Source organism: Dipodomys spectabilis, unplaced genomic scaffold (genome assembly GCF_019054845.1).
Source record: "Dipodomys spectabilis isolate Male_0828 unplaced genomic scaffold, ASM1905484v1 ptg000096l, whole genome shotgun sequence".
Taxonomy (NCBI): domain Eukaryota; kingdom Metazoa; phylum Chordata; class Mammalia; order Rodentia; family Heteromyidae; genus Dipodomys; species Dipodomys spectabilis.
Window position 1 is genome coordinate 3,861,270 of NW_024870773.1, and position 25,514 is coordinate 3,886,783.

A 25,514-nucleotide genomic window follows, 5' to 3' on the forward strand; every position below is an offset into this window, starting at 1 on the left:
AAGACAATAATCCAATACACAAAAATATTACATAGCTCAAGGAGCAAAGAAATAAACAGAAATCTTGTCAGTACAGACTCTAAATAAACACAGAAACCTAAAGTTTAAAGTAACACGAGTGAATCATTAGCACTCACATCAGCTACTTTTCTCTAACGTTGTAGAAGTGACTGATGTTTCATAAAAATAGAAAATTTATAAAACCTTTAATCATAAGAGTAAACCAAGTAGAATATATGAGGTTTTCATATGAAGATTTATAGAAGGAAGCCAACTGACGTAAATTCATGAACACACATATTGCAAAGATTCACAAAAGTCTTTTATCATTTGCAATTGTACATAGAGAACTGACAAGAAATTAATATCAGAATCTTAATGAGGGGTATTATAGTGACCAGCCTTAAAAAAAACCAAAGTACTTATCTGGGGCTTAATATAGCAGAGGTCAAAGTAAATTAAATAATAGGTAAGTGAAGATAAAATATAATGTACAATAGAGGTTAGAAAACTGAATACTGTGGAAAAAATTTATTAGTCTGTACAAGTTGGTTTTGATAAACTACTGGTTACATGTTACAGCAACTTATCTACCTTCTCATTGCAACAGCATTTTCCCACACATGTCAGAATCTGGAAGCAATATGCCTTTCTCAAATGGTTTTTCTCCTCACCTTCAAAATACAGAAATAGGTTTTTGAGAATCAACTAGCCACTTACGGAAGTCATAAGACACAGATATTCAAAGACATTACATGGGTACAGTTGAGGTACCTGGATGCACACTAACAGCATATGAAAGGAAAGATGTTGGTTTTCAAAGTTGAAAGAACGAAAGGCATTATAGAAGCACACTGCTCTGCTCTGTTCTTCTGGGACCAAAATGGGGAAAACCTTATTGCCATTCTGCCAAACACCAGGCAGCTAAAACACTGTGAAAGGATCATGAGTCCAATGACACATTACAGGATTAAAACTCCAGTTAAATAACTGAACTAATCATTGAAGTAAATAAAAAAATCTTAAACTTCTTTAACATGTAAGTACATTTTAGAGGCATCATCAGAACAAATAGATTTAATTATGAATTGACCTGGGCTACATTCTGAGAATTTTGTCTAGTACTAAGAGAATCTCCTACATTCTAGAAAATTTGTGTTATTCCTCAAAGGAAATCTGACAGGTATGATACCTGTATACCAAGTAATTCAGTAATTGACAGGAGTATTTAAGCAAAAAAAGGAGACCAAAAGTAAACTCTGTATCAATGTATACTAGACAGGTGGATGTTTTTAAAAAATTACATGATAAATGTAAATCATAAAATCCAATGTACTCCTAAAGGTACAGCTATTTGATGTTACATAAAAACCTAGAGACTGTGAACTGGGCATGCATACCATAACATTCTACCTGGGAAAGCCAATGAGTGGGATTTCTTGCAAGTATTTACTGCCATGATACAAAACAATTATGTGCAAACTGCAAGGTCCCTAAAATAGCAGTGAGTTTATATACAGAAAGATGTCACTATCTGATCAAATATGCAAGAGATGGAATTTCCCAGAGTTTATAACACAGAACAGTAACCACCACAGGCTCCTCCACCGTGACTTTCTTCCCTGTGTGACAGCTTCATGCCCTTGTTTTGGTTCTCACTTTCCCACAGTCCAGGTGTCTGAATGATCTTCTCAACAAGTTCTTCAAAGGCACATTGTACACCATCACAGGTTTTTGCACTTGCCTCTGGGATTCAAGAAAGAAAACAACAGGTAAATCAGTCTGTTCTTTTCTGGTTATATTCCCAGGCTTTATCTGGGACACTATCATTATATAAGGATCAGCCTATAAGATATTAAAAAGCACATCAGTAATTTCTCCCCACAGGTTAAACTTTAATGAACTTCTCCAAATTCTCAAAATTGAGTTAAATTTTATTAAGAATAATGGCATACAGTGCTGGGTGCGGGTTGCTCATGCTTATAATCCTTGCTACTCAGGGGGCTAAGATCTGAGGATCAGTGTTCAAAAACCAGCCTGGGAAGAAAAGTCCATGACACTCTTATCTCCAACTAACCAGCAAAAGATACTGGAAGTGGAGGTGTGGCTCAAGTGGCCTTGAGCACACAAAAGCTCAGGGACAGCACCCAGGCCTTGAGTATAAGCTCCAGGACTGGCACAAAATGTAAAAAAGCATAACGGGATGTGTGGAGATGTAATCATGAAATCCATTCCTGTATAACTAATGCGCGCCAATTAAAAAAAAAAGAACAATGGCATATAGAATTATATTTACTAAGGCTATAATCAAACATTGAATCAAAGTTATCTCCTTTGATTTCTGTTTGCCTTTAAAACAAACCCCCAAGGCATATATTCCTGTTTTAAAATAAAACACAAACTTGAACACTGGCTCTATTCTACTTTTGCCTGTGAAACTCAAGTGGATACTCAGCACTGCTCTGTAACCCTCCACTTGCCGGTGATTCCCTATGACACTGTTGGAGGTGACTAACTTTATGCCTTCTTACTGCTCCTCTATCTCAGTTGTTGATCCAGCTTGTTTTTATTTGGGTGAGAGTGTTTTGGTGCTGGGAAATGAATTGAAGCCTTGCATAAAGGATATACTCTACCACTGAACTACACCTTAGTCCTTCAAGATCTAGCCTCATGTTGAAAACAGAGGCAATCTGGCCACAACTACCTGATCGTCCCAGTGTAAACTTATCGAGCTAACTGCATGGACACTCACTGCTACCTTCCTTCACATTACCTACACTGGGCCCATTCTAGCTTCTGGAACCCCACCACTTCTCAAGCGTATGTTCTCTCATCTAATATGCTAACAAGTCTACAAGGATGTCAGGTTAATTTTTCAACTTATTAAACTCAAACAGACTTGCCCTACAGCCCACATACTCTCCAACACCATAGGGAGTAAAGTTACATAAGCTGTTCTGTTTTGTTTGGCTGAAACGGGGTCTTGCTAGGTAGCCTAGGCTGGCCCGTGAACTCATAATCCTTCTATCTCCTCTTAACTAGGTGGTGGGACTACAGGCACAGTCCATCATGCCTGGCTGTGCTTCTACTTTCTTATCTCACATTCTGTCTTTGAATGGCAGCAGTCCCCTTTACCCACAGGGAATACGTACAAAGATATATACACTATTTTTATGTACACATGCCTATGACAAAGCTTAATTTGTAAATTAGGCACAGTGTGAGATTAACAAAACTAATTAAATACAATGAACAATTATAAGCCGGTGGCTCACACCTATAATCCGGAGACTGAGATCTGAGGATCAAGGTTCAAAGCCAGGCTGGGCAGGAAAGTACTTGAGACTCTTATCTCCGATTAACCTCCAGAAAAATGGAAGTGGTGCTCAAGTGGTAGAACACTCAGCTTGAGCTGAAGAGCTCAAGGACAGTGCCCAGCACCAGAGTTCAAGCTTCAAGACAAATAAAAAAGAAATAAGTAAAATTATAATAATATTCTGTAACAATAAATAGTTCTAAGACCACAGACTGCTTATATTTAAAATCTTCCACTTACTATTTTCACACCAAGGTTGAGATTGTGTAAAAAGAATGAAAAGAGAAACTACATGTACCACAGGGCTCTGCTATACTTAAGCTAGGTCTTCTTTCCCCATCACCCACTAAACCCATCCTTTTTATCACCGACACTTTTTACTTGATCAAATCCAACATCTCAGCCATATCTAACATCTTTTGGCATTTGCTGCCAATCATTTCCTCTTTCTTCAAATACCAGGACACTGTCTATTCTTGGTAATCCTTTCATCTCACAGGCATGTCATTCACTGCCTGATTTGCTGGCACTTCCTCCTTTTACTGACTTCTAGTTCTTGTGGTTCCCTAAGGTTCAACCTTCAGCCCTTTTCCATCCACATTCTTAAAGGGGTCCCTCCAACTACCAGCTCTTTTCAATAGAACCTAAGTCCCAAGGCCACTGGTTATCTGGAAAATGTCTCTTTCTATACTTTTTTTTTTTTTTTTTTGTCGGTTGTGGGGCCTGAACTCTGGGCCTGGTCACTGTTCCTCAGCTCTTCAGCTCAAGGCTAGCGCTCTAACACTTGAGTCATAGCACCACTTCCGGCTTTTTCTGCTTATGTGGTGCTAAGGAATCGAACCCAGGGGCTCATGCATGCAAGGCAAGCACTCTACCACTGAGCAACCTTCCCAGCTCCTCTTTCTATACTTTTGATTCCTTACACTTCTGTCCCAAACAGGTTCAATCTTCATACAGTAATTAATGGCAGTAAATTCCACCAACTTACTCATGCCCAAAATACAGATTGCATAGACTTTCTCATCCAATTTACTCACATATTCTGTAAATCTTCCCTTTTAAGTTTCTCCCAGAACTGCCAACTGCTCACCATCTACTACTGCTACATAGTCAAGGTTACCAGGATCATTCATCTGGGCTACTGCAGAAGAGCCAGACTCTTCTCTTTAAAAGTATCCAGCAGATCTTATCACTAGTCCCCTGCCCTCACTTAGTAAAAATCCACCTCTGAGCCCTAAATGACTCTTTTAATCTCCCTATCATCACTTTCTTCCCAGCTCAAATTAAGCACCAGCCCTCAAGGTTTCTTCCTGTACTTTAAACACCCTAAACTAGTTCCTATGTTAAGAAGTGCTACTAGCATCCTCGCCTATAGATCATCACATTGACAAGTTTCTGCTCAAGTGGCTACAGCTTAGAGAACTTTCCCTACCCTGCCTCCACCCCTTTCTCTTTCCCTTTCTAGTGTTTCCTTTCCTTCATAGCAGTATTTACTTAAATCTGTGTTCTCCACAAGAGTGTGTAAACTCTATCTGGTAGGGAGTTTTGTCTTGTTTATTGTCATGTTCAATAATTACCAGATAAACTAGTAAAGGTAGTACCAATTCCCTTCTGAAAACCCTTACACTCCTCACTCATAGCACCTACTGCTGCTATGTATAATGTGCTCCCAAGTCCATCTACAGATTCCCAATCAATTCCATGGAATCACTATGTCACTAATTCTGAAAGCTGATCCACACCATAATCACTCTGGGTACTCAATCCTATGATAAAGAAAGGGGTCCTGGGGCTGGGAAGGTGGCTCAGTGGTAGAGCGCTTGCCTTGCATGCCTGAGGCCCTGGGTTTGATTCCTCAGTACCACATTAAGCAGAAAAGGCCAGAAGTAGCACTGTATGGCTCAAGTGGTAGGGTGTTTGCCTTGAGCTGAAGAGCTCAGGGACAGCACCCAGGCCCCAAGACCAACCAAAAAAAAAAAAAAAGAATGGGGCCCTGTAATTTTAAAAAGTTCCCTGGATGACTGGGGTATTGGTAAGCCACCTGTCTAGAGGAGAGCAAGCATGTTCTATAAAGGGTCAGAAGATAAATATTTTAGGCTTTGTGAGCCATATGGCCTCTGTAGAAATCACTGAACTCTGCCATGTAGCAGACAAGCAGCCACAGACAAAATATAAACGAATGGACATGGCTGAGTTTACTATCAACTCAGGAGCCAGATTTGGTCCTGCTGTAGTATGCCAACCCCTGTTCTGCCACACTCCTGAAACACATATGTGCATGTGAGCTGTATGAAGATCTTGTTAAAATGCACATTCTAATTCAGGAAGTCCAGGGGAGAGCTGTGAAGAAGCACTTCTGACAAGTTTCAGATGGTGCTAAGCTAGCTAACCTGCTAGTACATGGGCAAGCAAGGCAAAACTTCAGCATTGGGGTCTCAGCTTGGCTGAATGCCAGTATTCCTAGGAGCAACAGGTAAGCTAGGTTCAATGTAACTTCTCATAGTAAGATGCTATTTTGTTTTCAGAGAAAGAAAAGGCACTTTCAATTTTGTAGCATAAAACTATGAAAAGAATAGAGTCTTTGGTTCATAAGAAATTGAACAAAAACTGCATTTTAAAATTCCTCTTTAAAAAAGAAAGGACAACCGGGCACCAGTAGCTCAGGCCTGTCATCCTAGCTACTCAGGAGGCTGAGATATGAGGATCGCGGTTCAAAGCCAGGCCAGGCAGGAAAGTCCATGAGACTCTTATGTACAATTAACCACCAGAAAATGGAAAAAATGGAAAGTGACATAGTAGCAAGTAGTAGACAAGTAGTAGAGAGCTAGCCTTGAGCTGAAGAGTTCAGGGACAGTGCCCAGGCCCAGAGTTCAAGCCCCACGACCAACAAAAAACAACAAAAAAAAGGAAGGACAATAATTCATTGCCATACTTACCTATAAATAACATGGAATGCTTTCTTGCAAATTTCAGGCCCTCATTTCTATCAACTTCACGATTTTCCTAAAAGATAAATGGAATGATTAGGAAAAGTAGTCAACAAGTAGAAACCAAACTACACAGATCTGTCTCTTACCTTGTCAATTTTATTTCCAACCAGCATGTTTACTATGTCATTTCTTGTACAGTATGTCTCCAATTCATTTAACCAATTATCCAGCTTAACAAAAGTGTCTCTTCTTGTGACATCATAAACTGAAATAAAAGCAAAGTTGTCTAATAAATAAGCATAAAAATAAGAGGCAATGGCATTATATTACTGATATGTAACTACACGCTAATGTTTATAGGCAAGCCTGGTTTTTATAAACTTTGAGTGATAAACAATGAGTATCTTGTTCCACATGGAAGAAACAATTTTTTTTAACAGAACAACACAAATACAATTTTATTAAAACCCCACTGTGATGGAAATTAAATTATATCATGTGTTATAACTGAAAACCATACAGTAAAGCAACAATGCCATATATGTAAGCAAAAGGAGGCTGGTGGGCTATCCAAACACCAAAAAACAGATTGAAATCTTAGAAAAATATCAAAAGAACTTATATAATTTTAAACATCAGTGACTTTCATAATTGTTTTTGACAAGACCAGAATTTGCACTTTGGAGAAAACTTTGAGAAACCTTTGAGAAAGGAGTCTTGTTTTTATTATTGGCAGGCAAAAGGTTGAAAAAATTTTTTAATTCTAATAGTCATTAATGCCAATGAAGTCACTCTAATTTCAAGTTTTATAAAAGTAGCCCTAGAGAAAACTAAAACTAAAACTTACAGCCTCCAAGACTATTAAAATTCAAAATTCCAATAAATATTTTAAACAATATATTAAAGTAAAAAACTTACCTAATATAACACCCTGTGCACCTCTATAGTAGCTGGGAGTTAAGGTTCTAAACCTCTCTTGACCAGCGGTATCCTAAAAGTGACAATTATTATTAAATAAAACAAAGTATAAAGAAGAGACCTTCAATACACTAATTTAAGAGACTTTAAAAAATGATTTGGGCCCATAAATAAACAAATACAGGAACAAAACTAGCCTCCATACTGTAACTACATCCTCTGCCCTGAGCCAGTCTCCAGTAGTCACTTTGTATTATCTTGGAAGCAGGGGAAGGAACAAATAGGAGACCTGACCACTTGTGAGGTATCCAGGTCTCTTATTTTAACAAGGAGACAATGGGCTGTCAGACTACCTATCATGTTGTTTCTTACTGAGAAACATCAGACAAAATAAACTTAGTAAGCACTCATTCATGTCTAGAAAACAGCACTAAGTAAATTTTAGATTAAAAAATTTAACATACATGACATCCATCTCTTTGGAAGCCATTACTTTTCTACTCCAGTGGCACAATCAAATTTTCTGATAATTTTTGTGTCCACCCTCAAAAGATTCTAACTTAATTGGTCTAGGGTAAGGATGGAATTTTTTTAAAAAAATCTCAAGTTGTAGAATCAATGCTGAAAACTACGAACTTCAAGAGCAATATATGGTTGTCTTATTTTTGGTACTAAATTTTTTAGGTTGGGCTATTTTAAGGATTTCTATATATTCATGTTCAGGTAAGTGCATAAAACCAAATACTCATTATGATTCTGACTCGATAGGGTTAATGAACTATAAAGGAGCTATAACTTGCAGGAAATGAAAATGTCTAAGGCAGAGACTTCATCTAGAACATCACCATTGATTGAGCAATTCTTGCCATAGGCCAGTAGTTCAGAATTCATTAAAAGTCTTGGGGAGGAGGAAGAGAAGAATGAACTTAATTTAACAAGCCTCTACTTCCTGGATGTTTCTCTTGTCTCCTGGCTACAACTCTCTTTAGATTGTGGCTTCAGGGTAACTAAGATCTTAGCAAAGCAGTGGTGGACAAAGTGTTTGCAGCCAGCAAAAAGTATCTTGAAATAAAAGGATGTATATCAACCTCAACTTAACTACCAGTCTCATAGTGTAAATGCAACTTTTGTTACAGGACAAGCAGAAGCTTATTCATTCATTTATTTATTTATTATTTTGCTGGTTCTGGGGCTTGAAGTTGGGGCCTGGGCACTGACCCTGAGCCTCTTGGTATTCAAAGCTAGCACTCTACCACTTGAGCCATAGTGCCCTCCTGGCTTCTTTTCCTGAGTAATTTATTGAAGGTAATAGTCTCAGAGTTTTCAGCCCAGGATGGCTTCAAACCATGATCCTCAGAACTCAACCTCCTTAAGTAGCTAGGATTACAGGTGCCAGCCACCAGCCTCCAGCAGAAACTCCTTTAGATAGAACTTTTAGATATAGATGTTATTAATCTCAAAGGGGTTTACAAGATTGGAAAGGAACTTTAAAACCGCAATGAGAGATGCAGCAACAGTGAGTTTCTTTTCTGGGCCAAAGGAGAGAATGCTGTAGGACAACAGAGTATTTGGTCAAATTCATTGTCCCAGAAATAAAACTGAAAGAGAAAACAATTTTCAATTTAAATCACTTTGTATGTTAACTGTTCTTCCAAAGATATACTTAAGCTGGGAAGTTGTCTCAGTGGTAGAGCGCTTGCATTGAATGCCTGAGGCCCTGGGTTCAATTCCTTAGCACCACCAAAAGTAAAAAGAAAAAAGCCAGAAGTGGTGCTGTGGCTCAAGTGGTAGAGCGCTAGCCTTGAGCTGAAGAGCTGAGGGACAGTGCCCAGGTCCAGAGTTCAGGTCCCATGACCAGACCCCCCCCCCCCCCAAAAAAAATGCAGGCTACCCTTCTTGAGATTCTCACTAGAACAGAACCTAGCCCCTATTCTGCCACGCTTAAGTAAAAAAATTACATTTTAAAAATTAAATATTCTACACAGATAAATTTGTAAGCTAAAACATGATTTCTCTCTAAATATTCCTTTGGCTTCAAAGGTTTTTCTTTTTATAAGCCCTGACTCTAATATTTAAAGTCACTTAATTTGCATATATGTTTAACTTTTCAAGAATAGTAAGATAAATTTAAAGTTACATAAAGCAGAGTTACTATCTAAGTTATAGGCCAATAATTTGACATTTTTTAACCATTAATAAAACATAACATGGATGTCCAGCAACCTTTTTTTTAATTTAAGTTTTTATTTATGTATTTCACTGTAGTGCATTGACAACAAAATGACATCTGTGTACCAGAGCATACATACATCAACAGTAAGATGTAATTCCTCATTACACCATTGCTATATAAGCTTCTTTGTAGGAGACATAAGCATGTAAGATGGCCACACCAAATAAATTCCTGGGTTTTTTCCTTTAGATAATCTTAATTTTTCCTCAGTAATACTTTATCAACTTCATTGTTAATAGACTTGAGTTATCTGGGTAATGGGGATGTATGTGGGGGAATCATTCACCTATGTTTTACTGTAATAGTTACTAGAATAAAATGTTGGTTGTGGGGCTTGAATTCTGAGCTTGGGCACTGTCCAAGCTCTTCAGTTCAAGGCTAGCACTCGACCATTTAAGTCTCAGTGCCATTTCCGGTTTTCTGGTGATTGATTAGAGGTAAGAGTCTCACAGACTTTCCTGCCCAGGCTTGCTTTGAATTATGATCCTCAGATCTCAGCCTCCTGAGTAGCTAGGATTACAGGCTTGAGCCACCAGTGTCTGGCCAGGAACCTCTTTTTGATAACCATAATCAAGTGACCAAATCAACTCAAGTTTGTAGCAAAAAAAAAAATCAACCATGCTCATAAATTTCTTTTAGCAATACCATCAACTTAGAAAGTAACTGACAATTATACATCAAAAAGGTACAAGTGTTCTTCCTGGGTCCTATGAATTGACTAGAAGTTGATTCAGATACAACTTTGTATCTGAGCCCTTTGATCTGAGGTTTTCTCTGCTACCGTCCCTTTGCAACCAGCTTAAGCTCAGGTAAGAGAAAATAAACTGATAAGTACTTTAGTGATGGTGGTCCTGGGGCTTGAACTGAGCATCTGGGCCCTGTCTCTGAGCATTTTTGCTCAAGGCTCTAGTGCCTTACCACTTTCAGCCACAGTGCCACTTCCAATGTTCTGGTAGTTAACTTAGAGGTAAGTCTCACAGACATTACTGCCCAGGCTATGAACTGGGATCCTCAGACCTCAGTCTCCTGAGTAGCTAGATACAGGGTGAGCCACCAGCACCCAGCTCTGGTAAGTATTTTGTGTGGAAGGCAAACTACCCACTCAAAGAGGCAATGCCTTTCTTATCATCTTGAAAGAAAACAGCTAAAACTTCAGGAAAGTTCCAGACAGGAAACTTGTTTCTGCTCTGTCCCAATGGTAAAGTGGTAACAATTTCTCCAGAATTCCTCCAAAGACGACTGAGCTGATGAACAACCAGGCCACATCTGTGACTTGGGACATTCTTATATGCATACCTTTCTCACCCTCTACCCCTGGGGTCTAAAAATCCAGTTTCAATGTTACTCAATTAGCTTTGAATACTATAGAGCATCTTTTTTGTGAGAGAAAGGAAAGAAGAGGAAGAGTCATTACTTTAAAAAAAAAAAAAAAAAAAAGACCTGGTGTCGAATAAAAAACCTGAAAATTTAAGAACTAGCTGTTTTTCATATATGGAACATTGTTTCAGTCTCATAACTAATGATTTGGGACAAGGCTAAGTATAAAATAATACCAGACGGGGCTGGGAAGGTGGCTCAGTGGTAGAGCGCTTGGCTTGTAATGCATGAGGCCCTGGGTTCGATTCCTCAGCACCACATAAGAAAAAAGCCGGAAGTGGCGCTGTGGCTCAAGTGGTAGAGCGCTAGCCTTGAGCTGAAGAGCTGAGGGACAGCGCCCAGGCCCAGAGTTCAGGCCCCACGACCAGACCCCCAAAAAAAAAAAAAATAATACCAGACATTTTTGTTATTAACGTCATTGTATTTGTATAGTTGAAGGTCATCCATAACTTCCATAAGTTCATTTCCAAAGCTAGAAAGAAGTTAAGAATATAAACTTCACTCTTTCTAGTCTTCAATGAGGTCAACTTTAAAATCTGCTGTAATTACAAACAAGGTTAAAATCAGAAGTATACTTCTAATCAAGATATTAATAAAACCTAATTTTTAAGCCAATGCAAAGCAAATGTTTTAACACTGAAAGTCACTATAACTTTATGACTAGTTAAATCAGATATTAATTCTTGAAATTTTTTGATTCACTTACAAAAATGTTCAAATAGGTAAGATGATTTAGAGGGGGAAAAAAACACCAAAACCATTTCCTAGAGCACTGAATCAAAATTTGTAGTAACGATATGCTTAAATGGTCAGAAGTTATTTTCAACAACGGGTTAGGTATAATGCCATCTATGCTTCTTTTTATGTTGTAACTTTTTAATGAAGTAAGGTGAGGAGAAAAATAGATAAGCCAAGGATCTGAATGTCTCAAGTCACAGCTGATGGCTCACACCTGTAATCCTAGCTATACAAGAGGTTGAGGATTGCAGTTCGAAGCTACCCAAGAGTCGGTGATACTCTTTCCAATTAATCACACAAAAAGATCAAAGTGGAGCTGTAGCTCAAGTGATAGAATGCTAGCCTTGAGAAAAAAAAAAAAGCTCAGGGACAGTGTCTAGGCCTTAAGTTCAAGCCCCAGGACAGGCACCGAGCAACCAAGGGGGAAAAAAGAATCTCAAGTGCTAGGTTAACAGATGCACAGAGCAGAAGTGAGGCAACAACCAGCAGAGCCTGGGAGGTCATGACCAGTGTGCACTTTCAGGAGGCCATGGCGTCAGACTGTGATTAACTCTGTTCTGCCTCCCAAAAGCCTCCAATGGGAGAGGAAACCGTGTTACTTACATAAATAAACCCAAAGCAGAATTATCGTAAACTATGGATTCAGCCTGCCTAGCCATAACAGAACACTCAACACTCAGATGCCATGAGGAGAGGAAATGACCTGAAAATGTAAAAATTAAAACCTCCTCTATGTCAACCACATCACCACCAGCTTCTTTCCTCATCTGATCTCTATAAAGATCTGAGCATACAAAAGACTGAAAAACAAACCATCTGTAGCATAAAACAGAATTAGTATTATACAAATATATAAGAACATAAACATATGCATCTTACAATTCTAAAGATAGATGACCATGGAAAACGTAGCACATGACAAATAGCTCACAGTTTCATTACATAAAGACTTTAATCATGGAAAATATGAATACTAACATAAAATGAGCAATGGCTATCAAGAAAAATCATTTTAAGGGGCTAGGAAGGAGGCTCAGTGGTAGAGCGCTTGCCTTGCATGCCTGAGGCCCTGGGTTCGATTCCTCAGAACCACATAAGCAAAAAGAAAAAAGCCGGAAGTGGCGCTATGGCTCAAGTGGTAGGGTGTTAGCCTTGAGCTGAAGAGCTGAGGGACAGCGCCCAGGCCCAGAGTTCAGGCCCCACGACCAGATTCAAAAAAAAAAAGAAAGAAAGAAAGAAAAAAGAAAAATCATTTTAAATATGACCAGTAAACACATGAAAAACAAAGTGCAAATAAAAGTAAAATATTTTGCCTCTTCTGAGCCTTGGTGACTCACACCAGTAATCCTAGATACTCAGAAGGCTGAGATCTGAGGGTCACAGCTCACAGCCAGCCCAGGCAGGAAAGTCCATGAGACTCTTATCTCCAATTAGCCCCCAGAAAACTGGAAGTGGTGCTGTGGCTCAAAATGGTAGAGCGCTAGCCTTGAGCAAAAGAGCTCAGAGACAGTGCCAAGTCCCAAGTTAAAGCTCCACAAACAACAACAACAAAATTGCCTCAGAGAAGCAAAAATGAGAAATAAGGATGAAGAAGGTAGATGACTGAATACCAAAATATAAATGGGAGAATATAAATGGTGGGCTAAAACTAAAAGATAAATGCTTTTTACCATACAATGATACTAAACCTTCACATTCTTGAAGCCTATGTTTCTCCCAGAAGGTGTTCATCCTACAATAACTAGGCAAGTACACAGGTGTGTTAACTCAGGATGCTCACAAGACCGATGCTTACCTTTATGGAAAACTACCCTCAAATAATGCCTTTCACTAAGGGCTAACTAAAGTATAGTCATGAAATTGAATGACAAGTGGCCACGTACACTTTATTGGCACAGAAACATGTACACCATATGTGACTGGGTAGAGAAAAGAGAGGACACACAATTAAAAATGTAAGGTATATTCCTGCCTTCTGGAAAACTGCACTTACACCTACGTGTAACAAGCATGGATGCAGGTATCTAGATATTTTAAAGGACATTTACTAAAATGTCTACAATGATTAAAGATAAACTTTTTCTCTATAGTCTGATCCTTTGAGGAATGAGCCAGTGTTATTCCTATAGGAAAAGGGAAACCTCTTTTCTTTAAAAAATATTTATTATAATACCTGTAGCCTTTCTCTAAGCAGCAAGTAGAAAGTAAATGTAAATTAAATGCTGAAGAACTCTCTCATGTGTGAGAGAAAAATCTCACTAGCCCCAGCAAGGGTGATGAGAGGTGATGAGCTAACTAATCAGCCCCCATTCTAGTAGAGTCCACATTCTAAACTGTCCAATATACTTAGAATATTGTTTAATTTCCACAATGTTTTTTGTTAAATAGTACTGTCTGGTTGCTGTAAAACATATTTAGAGAGAGACAAATACATTACATGCCAGAAAAAAATTTACACAAAAACATTAAACACGGACACATAATTATTGTCTTGAAAGAAAATGTATATTAGAAATAGCATGCCATCCAGAGACTCTCATTGTATGACACATAAAACATGCTGTTCAACCTGTGACTAGTGTGCAAGGCAGCATTTACCATCTAACCTCCATGTGGAAGGAAGTCTCAATTTGATGACTGGCAATCAGTTCTATTATTATTTACCATGCTATAAGATATGTATATATATCCATATATGAATATATGGATATATATAAATACACACGTATATATGATACGTAGAAATCGGTATATAAAAGAACAGGTCTTTACAAATAATATACACAATTTGTACTTATATTAGAGACTATTAGCCAGACAGACCCCAAGCCTCTTGTATGTTTTCAACAGAAATGCTACCTGACTGAGCACTAGCCTAAAAAGGTCTTGTCAGCAAAGCAAGTTGGATCAGAATGTAGAAAAAACAGTAAAATGAAAAGTAGTTATTAAGGAGAGACAAAAGTATTAAAAAAAAAGTTCAAGTTGGCAAATTCAAATTTATAAACATTACACATCAATAGACAGAAAAATAATTTTTTTCCTAAGTATCATTTCATTTTCCTTTCCCTTAACAGCTGCTTTTAGTGTGGTTCAGTCTCAGAGGTCTTTTTAAAACTCTAGTGAAACCATCCAGTGACATGGATTTTCCTCATCAGAGTAAGTGATGGCATGCCTATTTGCTTTGTTTGGGAATCCTCTGGAGAAATTATGCATTTCATAACTGTAAGGGAAACAAGTCTCTAATCAATTATATGATCTAACTATCCTTTCACCAACATCAACTTTCCTAAGTAAAAGTTATTAAATACAAGGTCTTCATTCACCTCTAGAACACTGAAATCAGCTTTTGCTTTCCTGAAAAGTATTGGTTTAATATTTATAAAAATACATTTGAAAAACTGTCTTACCCATATTGCAAGTTTAGCTTTATTTCCATCCACTGAAATTGTTTTCACCTTGAAGTCAACACCTTGAAGAAATGAAAATTCTGGTAAGTCCTAGTAAAGTATACATTTAAAATCCATTATCAAGAAAAGTAGAAAAGAAAAAGATACTTTATCAAATGCTCAATTGCACACTTAAGGTCTCAGAATTCTGGATATGAAGCTAAAAGAAAAAAAATGTCACTAATGATCAGTCACAAAGAATTAATTAGCTTAAATGAAAAACAAACACTTTAGAATTCAAATACTCGCCTATTTCCAAAAATAAAAGCTAAAACTCAATGTAAAGTGATGATTGACTATGTGTATCTAAAATCAAGAGCTAGAATTCTAACAGTGCTAGCACAGAAAGAACATTAGGGACTGTGAATCCTGGCTGTTTCCAGGGATTCCTTTTGCATTCAATTACAGCCAAGTGCTAGATCAGATCTCATGTAACTGGCCTAGAGGGCTGGAAAAAACAAGCAAGCAAGCAAACAGAAGGGCCACTCACTCTCTGTCTTATGAATTCTTGGTTTGATCCTAAAGATTATTATTTTACATAACCAATGATCATGATACTGTACAATTTCAAAATGGAATTTATATACATAAAATGATTATGCCCAACCTTTTAAGAATCCTCAGACTCTTACTGAAAGAGGTTAGCTCAATGTTCTATAAAAAGCTTCCATGAATACTAATTCATGTACAAAAAGAACTTCAAAAGAAGTCACACAAAGTTTTATTACAGCAGCTCCAAATAAACTCACGCCTTTCCAGGAAAAGGAGTTGACACAAGCCATTTGGCTTAAATGAACAGTAACCTCCCACATGTCTTTAAAAGAGTATCAAAATAATGTGCAGTTCATCCCACTGGCAGAGAGAAAATAATAGCTCAAGAAGTTTGGATATAAATGTAGAAAGGATCAATTAATTCAGAAAAGCTACAACTAAGATGAACAAACAGCATCCTAATGTACTAAATGCCTAATACAACACCTGTCCCCAATAAGGAAAAGGAGTAGGAACTTTTGACTGACTTCTAGTAATTCATTACAGACAAAAATTAGGTAATAAGAGCTGGGATGTAGCTCAGTGGCAAAGCGCTTGCCTAGCAAGTGCAACGTCCTGGGTTCGATCCCCAGTACCAAAAAAGAAAAGACAAAAAAAAATACAGTTAAAAAAAAAACAAAAAAACAAACCCAGGGGCTGGGAAGGTGGCTCAGTGGTAGAGCGCTTGCCTTGCATGCATGAGGCTCTGGGTTCAATTCCTCAGCACCACATAAGCAAAAAGAAAAAAGCCAGAAGTGGCGCTGTGGCTCATGTGGTAAAGTACTAGCCTTGAGCTGAAGAGCTGAGGGACAGCACCCAGGCCCAGAGTTCAGGCCCCAGGACTGGACCAAAAAAAAAAAAAAACCAAACAAAAAAAAAATTAGGTAATAAAACACATATTTAACATGTGGCACTGTTTCCTGTATGACAAAGGTATATTAAAAATAATTTGTGGGGCTGGGAAGGTGGCTCAGTGGTAGAGCACTTGCCTTGCATGCATGAGGCCCTGGGTTTGATTCCTCAGCACCACATAAGCAAAAAGAAAAAAGCCGGAAGTGGCGCTGTGGCTCAAGTGGTAGAGCGCTAGCCTTGAGCTGAAGAGCTGAGGGACAGCGTCCAGGCCTAGAGTTTAGGCCTCATGACCGGACCCCCCCCCCCAAAAAATAATAATAATTTGTATTTCAGGGTAGGATGATAAACTGTGCCTAGAACATGAGTGATCCAAGACATATTCAAATTTCTAGAAATAAAAATAGCAGTCTGAGATAGGATTAACAACAAATTTAGACTCTGTAGGGGAAAAAAATGTGAGGAAGTGGCAATAGAAATCACTCAAGAGGAAACAAAGAGACAAGATCAAAGATCCACGTGATAGCTGATGGGACCTGCCTAGCCTGCTTCTTTCCACAGAAAAGACCCAAACAAAGAAAAATTGTTATTGTACTGGCATGTTGTGCCAGCTGCAGGATGCTGCTGTGGATGTGGCAGGGATGTTACAGAGTATGGAGACTCTTAAAGGAATTATAACAAACTGCATGCAGCACCTACCATCCTCTTCTCCAGCTGATACCAATACTAAACCATGTGGGACTTTCCACCATGGGGAAAAGGTAAGGCAGATACTCCAAAGAGTCTCCATTAACACCATCTGAAATGCTTGCTTCTGGAGAAGACTGCACCCTCACGGACCTTCACCCAGCCTGAAGAACTGCCTTGGAATCCATACCACTGCATTTCCAGCCCATACTATACCCTTCTTCTTCCTCCAGGCTCCCTGAGGACACCAACATCTGTGATTCTGCCCGCCACACAAGGTTCAAAACTACTTACATATTTTATAAAAAGCTTCCTGGCACAAAGAAACAATGAATGTTTAAGAAATACAAATACAAGTACTAACTTATCACACTGTACCCATAAACACGTGTCATGTGTCAACTGAGAAGAAAAATGAGTGAATATGGCTGATAAGCTTTTAAACGGATCAGGAAAAAGAAGACATAAATTACCATTTAAAGAATAAGAAATAATATATTATTTATAGATTGTTGAGGAACAAATTTTGTTTGTATTTTTGCCAGTCCTGGGGACTGAACTCAGGTCCTGGGCACTTTTCCTAAGCTCTTTTGCTTAAGGCTAGTGCTCAACCACTCAAGGGACAGCTCTACTTCCAGTTGTTTAGTGGTTAAATGGAGATAAGCATCTCAGAGATTTTCCTGCCTGGGCTGGCTTCAAGCCATGATCCTCAGATCTCAGCCTCCAGGGTAGCTAGGATTATAGGTGTGAGCCACCTGACAGGAATATTTCTTATAACATTCCTTCTTGGCCAGGCGCTGTGGCTTACACCTGTAATTCTAGTTACTCAGGAGGCTTAAAGCTGAGGATCTTGTTTCAAAGCCAGCCCATGTAGGAAAATCCAAGTGACTCTTATCTCTAATAAAGTACTCAAAAAAGCCAGGAGTGTCACAGTGGCTCAACTGCTAGAGTGCTCACCTTGAGCAAAAGATGATCAGGGATGGTGCCTAAGCCAAGAAGAGTTCAAGCCCTAGGACCAGCAAAAACAAAAACAAACAAACAAAAAACCCACATTCTTTATTCTATTCATTCATTATTCTATAACATCTCTTAATTATTCTGTTCATTATAGGAGTGTTATAAAAATGTTATAAAAATTTTTAATTATGCCAAAAATTTAACAATTCAGATGAAATAGACTATTTCCTGGAAAGATTAAAATCTACCAGAATTAATTCAAGAAGAAACAGACTATGAAGAAAATATATAGAATATATATAAAATGAAATGTAAAAGGAATCAACACATGTCATGAAAAATCAACTAAATACAAATTATAACACTAATACAGAAAATAGAAATTTTAAAACTTTAAGGAAAAAAATAGCAGAAGTCCTTCCTTATTGGTGACTACATTAAATATAAACATATTAAATTCTCAATCAAAAGGCCTAAGTTGGTAGAATAAAAAATAATAAAATGACATACTGTCTATGAGAGGCACACTTCAGATCTAGAGATTCACCCAGGAGGTACAGTAACTCTAGCTACTCAGAAGTCTGACCAGAAGGATCAAAGTTCAAGGCCAGTCTGGGGGGAAAAGTTCATGGAATTCCATCTCAAAAGAAGAACCTGGATGTGAGGGCATATGTCTGTCATCCCAGCTACTTTAGTAAACATAAAGGAGGAGGATTGTAGTCCAGGAAAAATGAGACCCTAACTTAAAAATAACCAGTGCTGAGGTATAGTTCAGCAATACAACTAGAATGCCTATGTAAGCCAAAGAGCGGGCCTAAATTCAAAATCTAGTATCACATACATACACACACACACAAAAGAATTGTAAGAATAACTGATTTTAGTAAATACGTAAATATAAATTCAGCAGACAAAAATCAATTCAATTTCTATACACTGGGCAATGAAAAACACTGACGGCTCATGCATGTAATCCTAGCTACTCAAGAGGTATCACAGTTTGAAACTAGCCCCATCACAAATCCATGAGACTCTTCTCCAATTAACCACCAAAAAGCTCAAAGGAGAACTATGGCTCAAGTGTTAGTCACTAGCCTTGAGCAAAAAAAGCTCAGGGACAGTACCTGGGCCTTGAGTTCAAGCCTCAGGACTGGCACACAAGTGCACATGTGCACGTGCACGCACGCGCACGCACACACACACACACACACACAAGATTTGATTTGTAGAATACATACTTCCTCATTTCAAAGAGTACTATAAAGCTACAATGATTAAAATAAAATGGTACTATGTATGAACACACATAGATCAATCAAATAGTGCAGAAATAAACTTTCACATATTCAACTAATTGGTTTTTGACAAAAGAGCCAAGAACTATTTGACAGCTGAAAAATAGTCTTTTCAATAAATGCTACTGGGAAAACTGGATGTCTAAATGCTAAATAATGAAGCTAAACCCTTATCTTACAGTATAAACAAAATGAAACAGAAAGCAGATCAAAGATCTAAATATAGGAGCTAAATCTATTAAGATCTGAAGAAAATAAGAGGAAAGACTTTGTAATGTGACTAGCATTGATTTTTTGGATATGACACAAAAATAGAGAAAAAAAGAATACAGATAAAAATTCTGATAACTTTATCAGAATTTTAAGTCATCAAATGAAGCTAGAGTTGGTGGCACTACCTATATATGCAACCATTTTAACATTGAGGAAACTGATCTGTGTACCTCAACAACTGTACTGCTCAGATTCTCACTAGCAATGCAGAGTTCCTGTTACTCCAACGGCTTGTCTGTATTTCTTATTGTCTATTTTTAGCATACATAAGAGCCATCCTAATGTATGCTAAAGAGTATCTCATAGTGGTTGTGATACACATGTCCCTAAGGCCTAAAGGTTGTTAACTATTATTTTATGTGCTTATTGGCCATTTGCTTATGTTCTCTCAGAAATGCCTGTTCAAATCTCCTTCCTCTTTAACAGTAATTAAGTTTGAGCTAGGGTCCTGCACATCCCTAGCCCTTTATGCTTTTACTTTTTGAAGGTTATTGTTTATATATACATATTAACTGACTGTAGGGACTCAAACATACATACACTGGGACCACAAAGCTCTTGGTAAAATTAATCACAATTGCCAAACAGTCAAGCTAACTTAAGTGTTCATCAATAGATCAACAGATCAGTGGATAAACAAAATATGGAAGATAGGTACAATGAAACAACATTAAAACATAAAAAGGAATGAAGTTCTGATGTATGAAACAAAGCAATTCCAAGTATTATACACCAAAATAAAATAAAGTAAAAGCCCTTTCTGGGGGCTGGGAAGGTAGCTCAGTGGTAGAGTGCTTGCCTTGCATGCATGAGGCCCTGGGTTTGATTCCTCAGCACCACATAAGCTAAAAAAAAAAAAAAGCTGGAAGTGACACTGTGGCTCAAGTGGTAGAGTGCTCACCTTGACCTGGAGAGCTGAGGGACAGTGTCCAAGCCGAGTTCAGGCCCCAGGACTGACACACAGTCATACACAAAAAAGCTCTCTCTGTGAAAAATGTCTCCACGTCCTAAGTGAATTCTACTAAATACTTAAATAATAATCCATTCTATACAAATTCTTGCCACATCAGTTGTTGCCAGTGTTTAGAATCAAGGGAAAAGTAAGTAGAGATGTGACTCGAATGATAGAGGGCCAGCCTTGAGCAAGAAAGCAAAGTGAGTATGTGAGGCCCTGAGCTCAGGCTCTAATACCAGTGCATGCATGCACGCACACGTGCAAACACACACACACAGAGGAAAAAAAAGGCACTGGAGGCTCATCCCAGTCATCTAAGCTACTTAGCAAATTGAGATCTAAGGATCACAGTTCAAAGCCAGCCTAGGCAGAAAAGTCCATGAGACTCTTATCTCCAATTAGCCACCAGAAAACTAGAAGTGGTGGCTCATAGTAGTATAGTGCTAGCCTTGAGCAAAAGGAGCTCAGGGAAGGTGCCCAGGCCCAGATTCAAGCCCCAGGACTGACAGAAAAAAAAGAGGGGAGAGGGAAATTGGGATAAAATGGAACAAGGGAACAAACAGGTAGTTTTAGAGGATGGAACTGTTTCTTATCCCAACTATAGTGATGATTATATGATCATATACTTGTTACAATACATTATGTTAAAATTCAAAAAAATTATCTATCAAAAACATCTATTTTCAGGTATTACAATTTTAAAAATATTGTCCTTTACTCACACACCAGCAACATAATAGGTCAAGAATATTAACTGAAAAGATGTTTATTAGAGTATGTAGCATAGGGTCTCTACTTTTCAACTGAACATTTACTTTGTTGCCAACTCCAGAACTGATTATAAAATTGGCTTTTAAAGTAGTAAGTTGTTTAAAAGATCTGTTCATTTTGTTCCTTAAGACAGTCAAGTATTTTGCTTCTCAATAGGCAGTGGAGAGAGACAAATGTAGTCATATCTTTCCCTACTGCCACAAGGACAAACAGAGCAACTGTGGCATAAATGGTTTGTGGTACTACACAGCTTCCTCTCCACAACTTCACTGGATGCTAGGTTCATTAAAACTGCTTAGCTTCTGGAAGCCTTTCCTGCTATCCCTGAGCACCCTCTCTATCCTCTCTTCCCAAATGCAGCTTAATCTCCACTGCTTTTTGGCAGCCATTCTACGTACTTTGTGGTTTGCCTGGGGTTTTGCTGTCTTTATAGAATTTGTGTTTTACCTTTCCTTCTCTTTGTTATTGTGCTATATGCCAAAAAGAAACTAAAGAAAAGGCCATCATCAAACATAAAATCCAACAATTGTCTTCAAAGTTTTTATACAAGGGAGAAACTGAAGTGTCTCGTTATTATTGAAAAATAAGTTTGTCCATTTCATTTTACTGTGAGGTAGCATACTAATTCTGCATAAAAACATTAACTTTTACAAGGCCATTAACAACTGACTGAGCTACCTGACTTTTAAAACTCACTGATAATAATCAAAAGCAGATGGTAGGATGATACCCAGATACAAAAGAAACTTTTTAAAGATATCTAAGATGCTGGGCCTATTTAAAGAACAAACTGAATGTATTCTAATCAGCATATGCCTTAGTATTTGTTCTGATAAAATAATCTTTTTTGTAATAAGTCAATCTACATTTTTTGTCATTCTGCAAGCCTCCATAGGTTACTGGAGTTTTTGAAATTAAGGTATTTCCTTTTGGGGACGGGGAGGCTGGTATCAGGATTTGAATTCAGGACCTCGAGTTTTTGTTCAGCTTGGTTTGCTCACAGCTCTACCATTTGAGTGAATGTTTTATATTTGAATTTAGCTGGATAACTAGTGATAAGAGTCTCATGGACTTTTCTGCAAAGCTGGCTTCAAACCTTGATAACGCCTGATCTCAGCTTCCTAAGTAAGCTAGGATTACAGGCATGAGCTACTGGTACTCAACTTAAAATGATGCTATTTTGGTATCACACACAGGATTAGTCCTTCAGTAAAATTTTAATTCTAAACAAGCTTATTTTCCTGCTAGTTACTCCTCCTCTATTCCTCACTTTCCATTACTAGGCCTGTTCTTAATAAAAATAAGTTTTATTACTAAGTAATTTTTTGGTGTGTGTGTGCCAGTCCTGGGGCTTGAACTTATGGCCAGAGCTCTGTCTCTGAGCTTTTGTGTTCAAGGCTAGTGCTCTACCTCTTGAATCACAGCTCCACTTTCAGCTTTTTTGGTGATTAACTGGAGATAGGAGTCTCACTATCTTTCCTGCCCAGGCTGACTTTGAACCATGATCATCAGATCTCAGCCTCCTGAGTAGCTAGGATTACAGATGTGAGCCACCAATGCCTGGCCAAAGTTTTTGTTTTTTAAAGAAACAATATTCTGAAACTGAATTAAAATGGGCTTTGAATTACTAGTGTTTTCGATTATTTCCTTTCTTATGACACCAGTAAGAGAAAATCTATAAATAACAATGTTATAAAAGCTAAGCAGCTCTTTCAGTTCCTAGTGCAGCCATGGCTGGTGGTCCCAAAAAGCACCTGAAGTGGGTAGCCACTCCCAAGCATTGAATGTTGAATAAACTGACCGATGTGTTTGCTCCTTGTCCATCTACCAGTCCCCACAAGCTGAGAGAATGTCTGCCTCTCATCAGTTTCCTCAGGAACAGGCTTAAGTATGCCTTGACAGGAGATGAAGTGAAGAAAATCTGCATGCAGCAGCGTTTCATTAAGATTGACTGCAAAGTCAGAACTGATACCACCTACCCTGCTAGTTTTATAGATGTCTTCAGCATCGATAAGACTGGGGAGAATTTCCACCTGATCTATGACACAACAGGGTCGCTTGGCTGTTCACTGCATAACACTAGAGGAGGCCAAGTACAAGTTGTACAAAGTGAGAAAAATCTTTGTGGGCACAAAAGGAATCCCTCATCTAGTAACTCATGATGCTAACCATTCACTACCCAGATCCCCTCTTCAAGGTCAATGGACACAATTCAAATTGATTTGGAGACCGGCAAGATAACAGATTTCATCAAATTTGACACTAGTAACCTATATATGGTGATGGGACCCGGTGCTAACTTGGGAAGAACTGGTGTGATCACCAACAGAGAGATACCCAGGTTCTTTCGATGTGGTTCATGTGAAAGATGCCAATGGCAACAGCTTTGCCACCCGATTTTCCAACATCTTTGTTATTGGCAAAGGCAATAAACCTTGAATTTCTCTTCCCTGAAGAAAGGGGGATCCACTTCACCATCGCTGAAGAAAGGGACAAGAGGCTGGCAGCCAAACAGAGCAGTGGGTGAATTTCACTTACTATCTCTATGTGCCATTGGAAATAAGAAGAGACTTTCACTTAATGAAATGGTCTCTATGAATAAATAAGGATCAGAGAATTTTAAATAAAAATGATATGGTATGATTTTTTTTTTAAAAGCTAAGCAATGCTGATATAATTTACTAAAAATGAGGGGCACTCAGAGTTCAAATTAATAGAAAAAAAAAAAAAAAGAGCTTCTCCTTACAGAACACCAAATAACAAATGAAGACAAAAAGAGGAAATTCAAAAAGCTGCTTGGCAACCATAGCTGGATAAGAGGATCACCTGTTGTCCTACCTGCTGGGGAGAAGAATAATCAATGAGTGGTAAAACAAGAATGTAAGATAGCTAATAGTCTTAAAGTAACTGTCCACAAAAAATCTATCAGTCAGAAAGGGAAAAAGAACTAACCATCACCACATATGGCTAAAGTCCCACCAATAGGACTAAAAATATTCTGAGAAGGACTTTTGTAGAATTCCTACCCAAACTAGACTCTAACCACAAGAACAGAGTGGGCAAGCAAAAACTGAAGGATAGTCTACCAAACAACTACCCTGTACTCTTCAGAACTATAAAGGCCATGGAATAGCAAGAAAGGCAGAACTGGTCACATTTAACAGAGAATGGAGAGAAATGAGGAAAAAATTTAATGTTTGATCTTGACCAGGATATTAGACAAAAAAATGTTTTCTTTTGTTATATAGGACACTAATGAGAAAATTAATGAAATAGGTCAGTGGACAACAGAATTATATTCATGTTCATTTAGGAAATACACATGAAAGTACTGATTTTAAGACATCATGCCTACAACTTACTATATGTGTATATAATGAAAGAATGATAATGCAAACATGATAAATATTAACATTTGTGGAATTTTGAGTTGGAAATATTTTTATATTATAATTTATCTCCAAACTTAAAATTATTTCACAGTCAATAAAAATAGAGTCAGTTAAAGAGGAACTTTTTTACTTTCCTTAACAATAAATAAGTCTAAGATTATTTTTACTATAGCCTACTCAGCAGATCATAAAATTTTAGAATTGGAAGAGAAATGCATTATCTCTCCTCTAAACTCAATGTATAGATGGGGATAATGAAGACAAAGGATTTGCTCAGGATAATACCTAGGTCAAAGCACAGCTAAGACAATTGACTCCTCAGCCCTTAAACTATTCCACATGAGCTGGGAACCAATGGCTCATGCCTGTAATCCTAGATACTCAGGAGAATGAAATCTGAGAATCATGGTTCAAAGCCAGCCCAGGCAGGAAAGGCCAGGAGATTCTTATCTCCAATTAACCACAAAAAAAGCTGAAGGTGTGCCTTGCTCAAGTGGTAGAGTGCTTGCCTTGAGTAAAAGGAGCTCATGGACAGTACCCAGGCCCAGAGTTCAAGCTCTAGGACTAGCCAAAAAAAAGAGCTCTCCTAACATCTTCATGATATAAAACATGATATACCCAAATTTACCTACTATCTTCTCACACATTCCAAAGTTACTGTGACAAAGCCATTTTTAGGCAATCTTAAATTTTATTTTTAAAAAGTATTTGAGTATCATTGTTCCTAATCATCTTTAATAATACCAATAAATATGTGGAATTGAGGATATATGCTAAATAGTGTAGCAAATGTTAAAAGTACAGAAGTAACACACTTTACTGTTGGCTATGACAGACAGAGATATT

The 25,514-nt window shown here is 37.9% G+C and overlaps 1 protein-coding gene and 1 pseudogene across 1 annotated transcript in view; one reads left to right on the forward strand and one right to left on the reverse strand.

The window, feature by feature from the left end:
* Nucleotides 1-300: 300 nt before the first annotated feature.
* Rab18 (RAB18, member RAS oncogene family) overlaps nucleotides 301-25,514 on the reverse strand; it is a 32,124-nt gene continuing 6,910 nt past the window's right edge. Inside the window, exons 3-7 of the mRNA XM_042685983.1 lie at nucleotides 14,920-14,981; nucleotides 7,165-7,237; nucleotides 6,393-6,511; nucleotides 6,253-6,319; nucleotides 301-1,746 (exon numbers count right to left, since the gene is read on the reverse strand). Coding sequence (XP_042541917.1) covers nucleotides 1,571-1,746; nucleotides 6,253-6,319; nucleotides 6,393-6,511; nucleotides 7,165-7,237; nucleotides 14,920-14,981 — 497 coding nt within the window. The 3' untranslated portion in view covers nucleotides 301-1,570. The remainder of the gene's footprint in view (nucleotides 1,747-6,252; nucleotides 6,320-6,392; nucleotides 6,512-7,164; nucleotides 7,238-14,919; nucleotides 14,982-25,514) is intronic.
* LOC122113073 lies at nucleotides 23,007-23,909 on the forward strand (annotated as a pseudogene).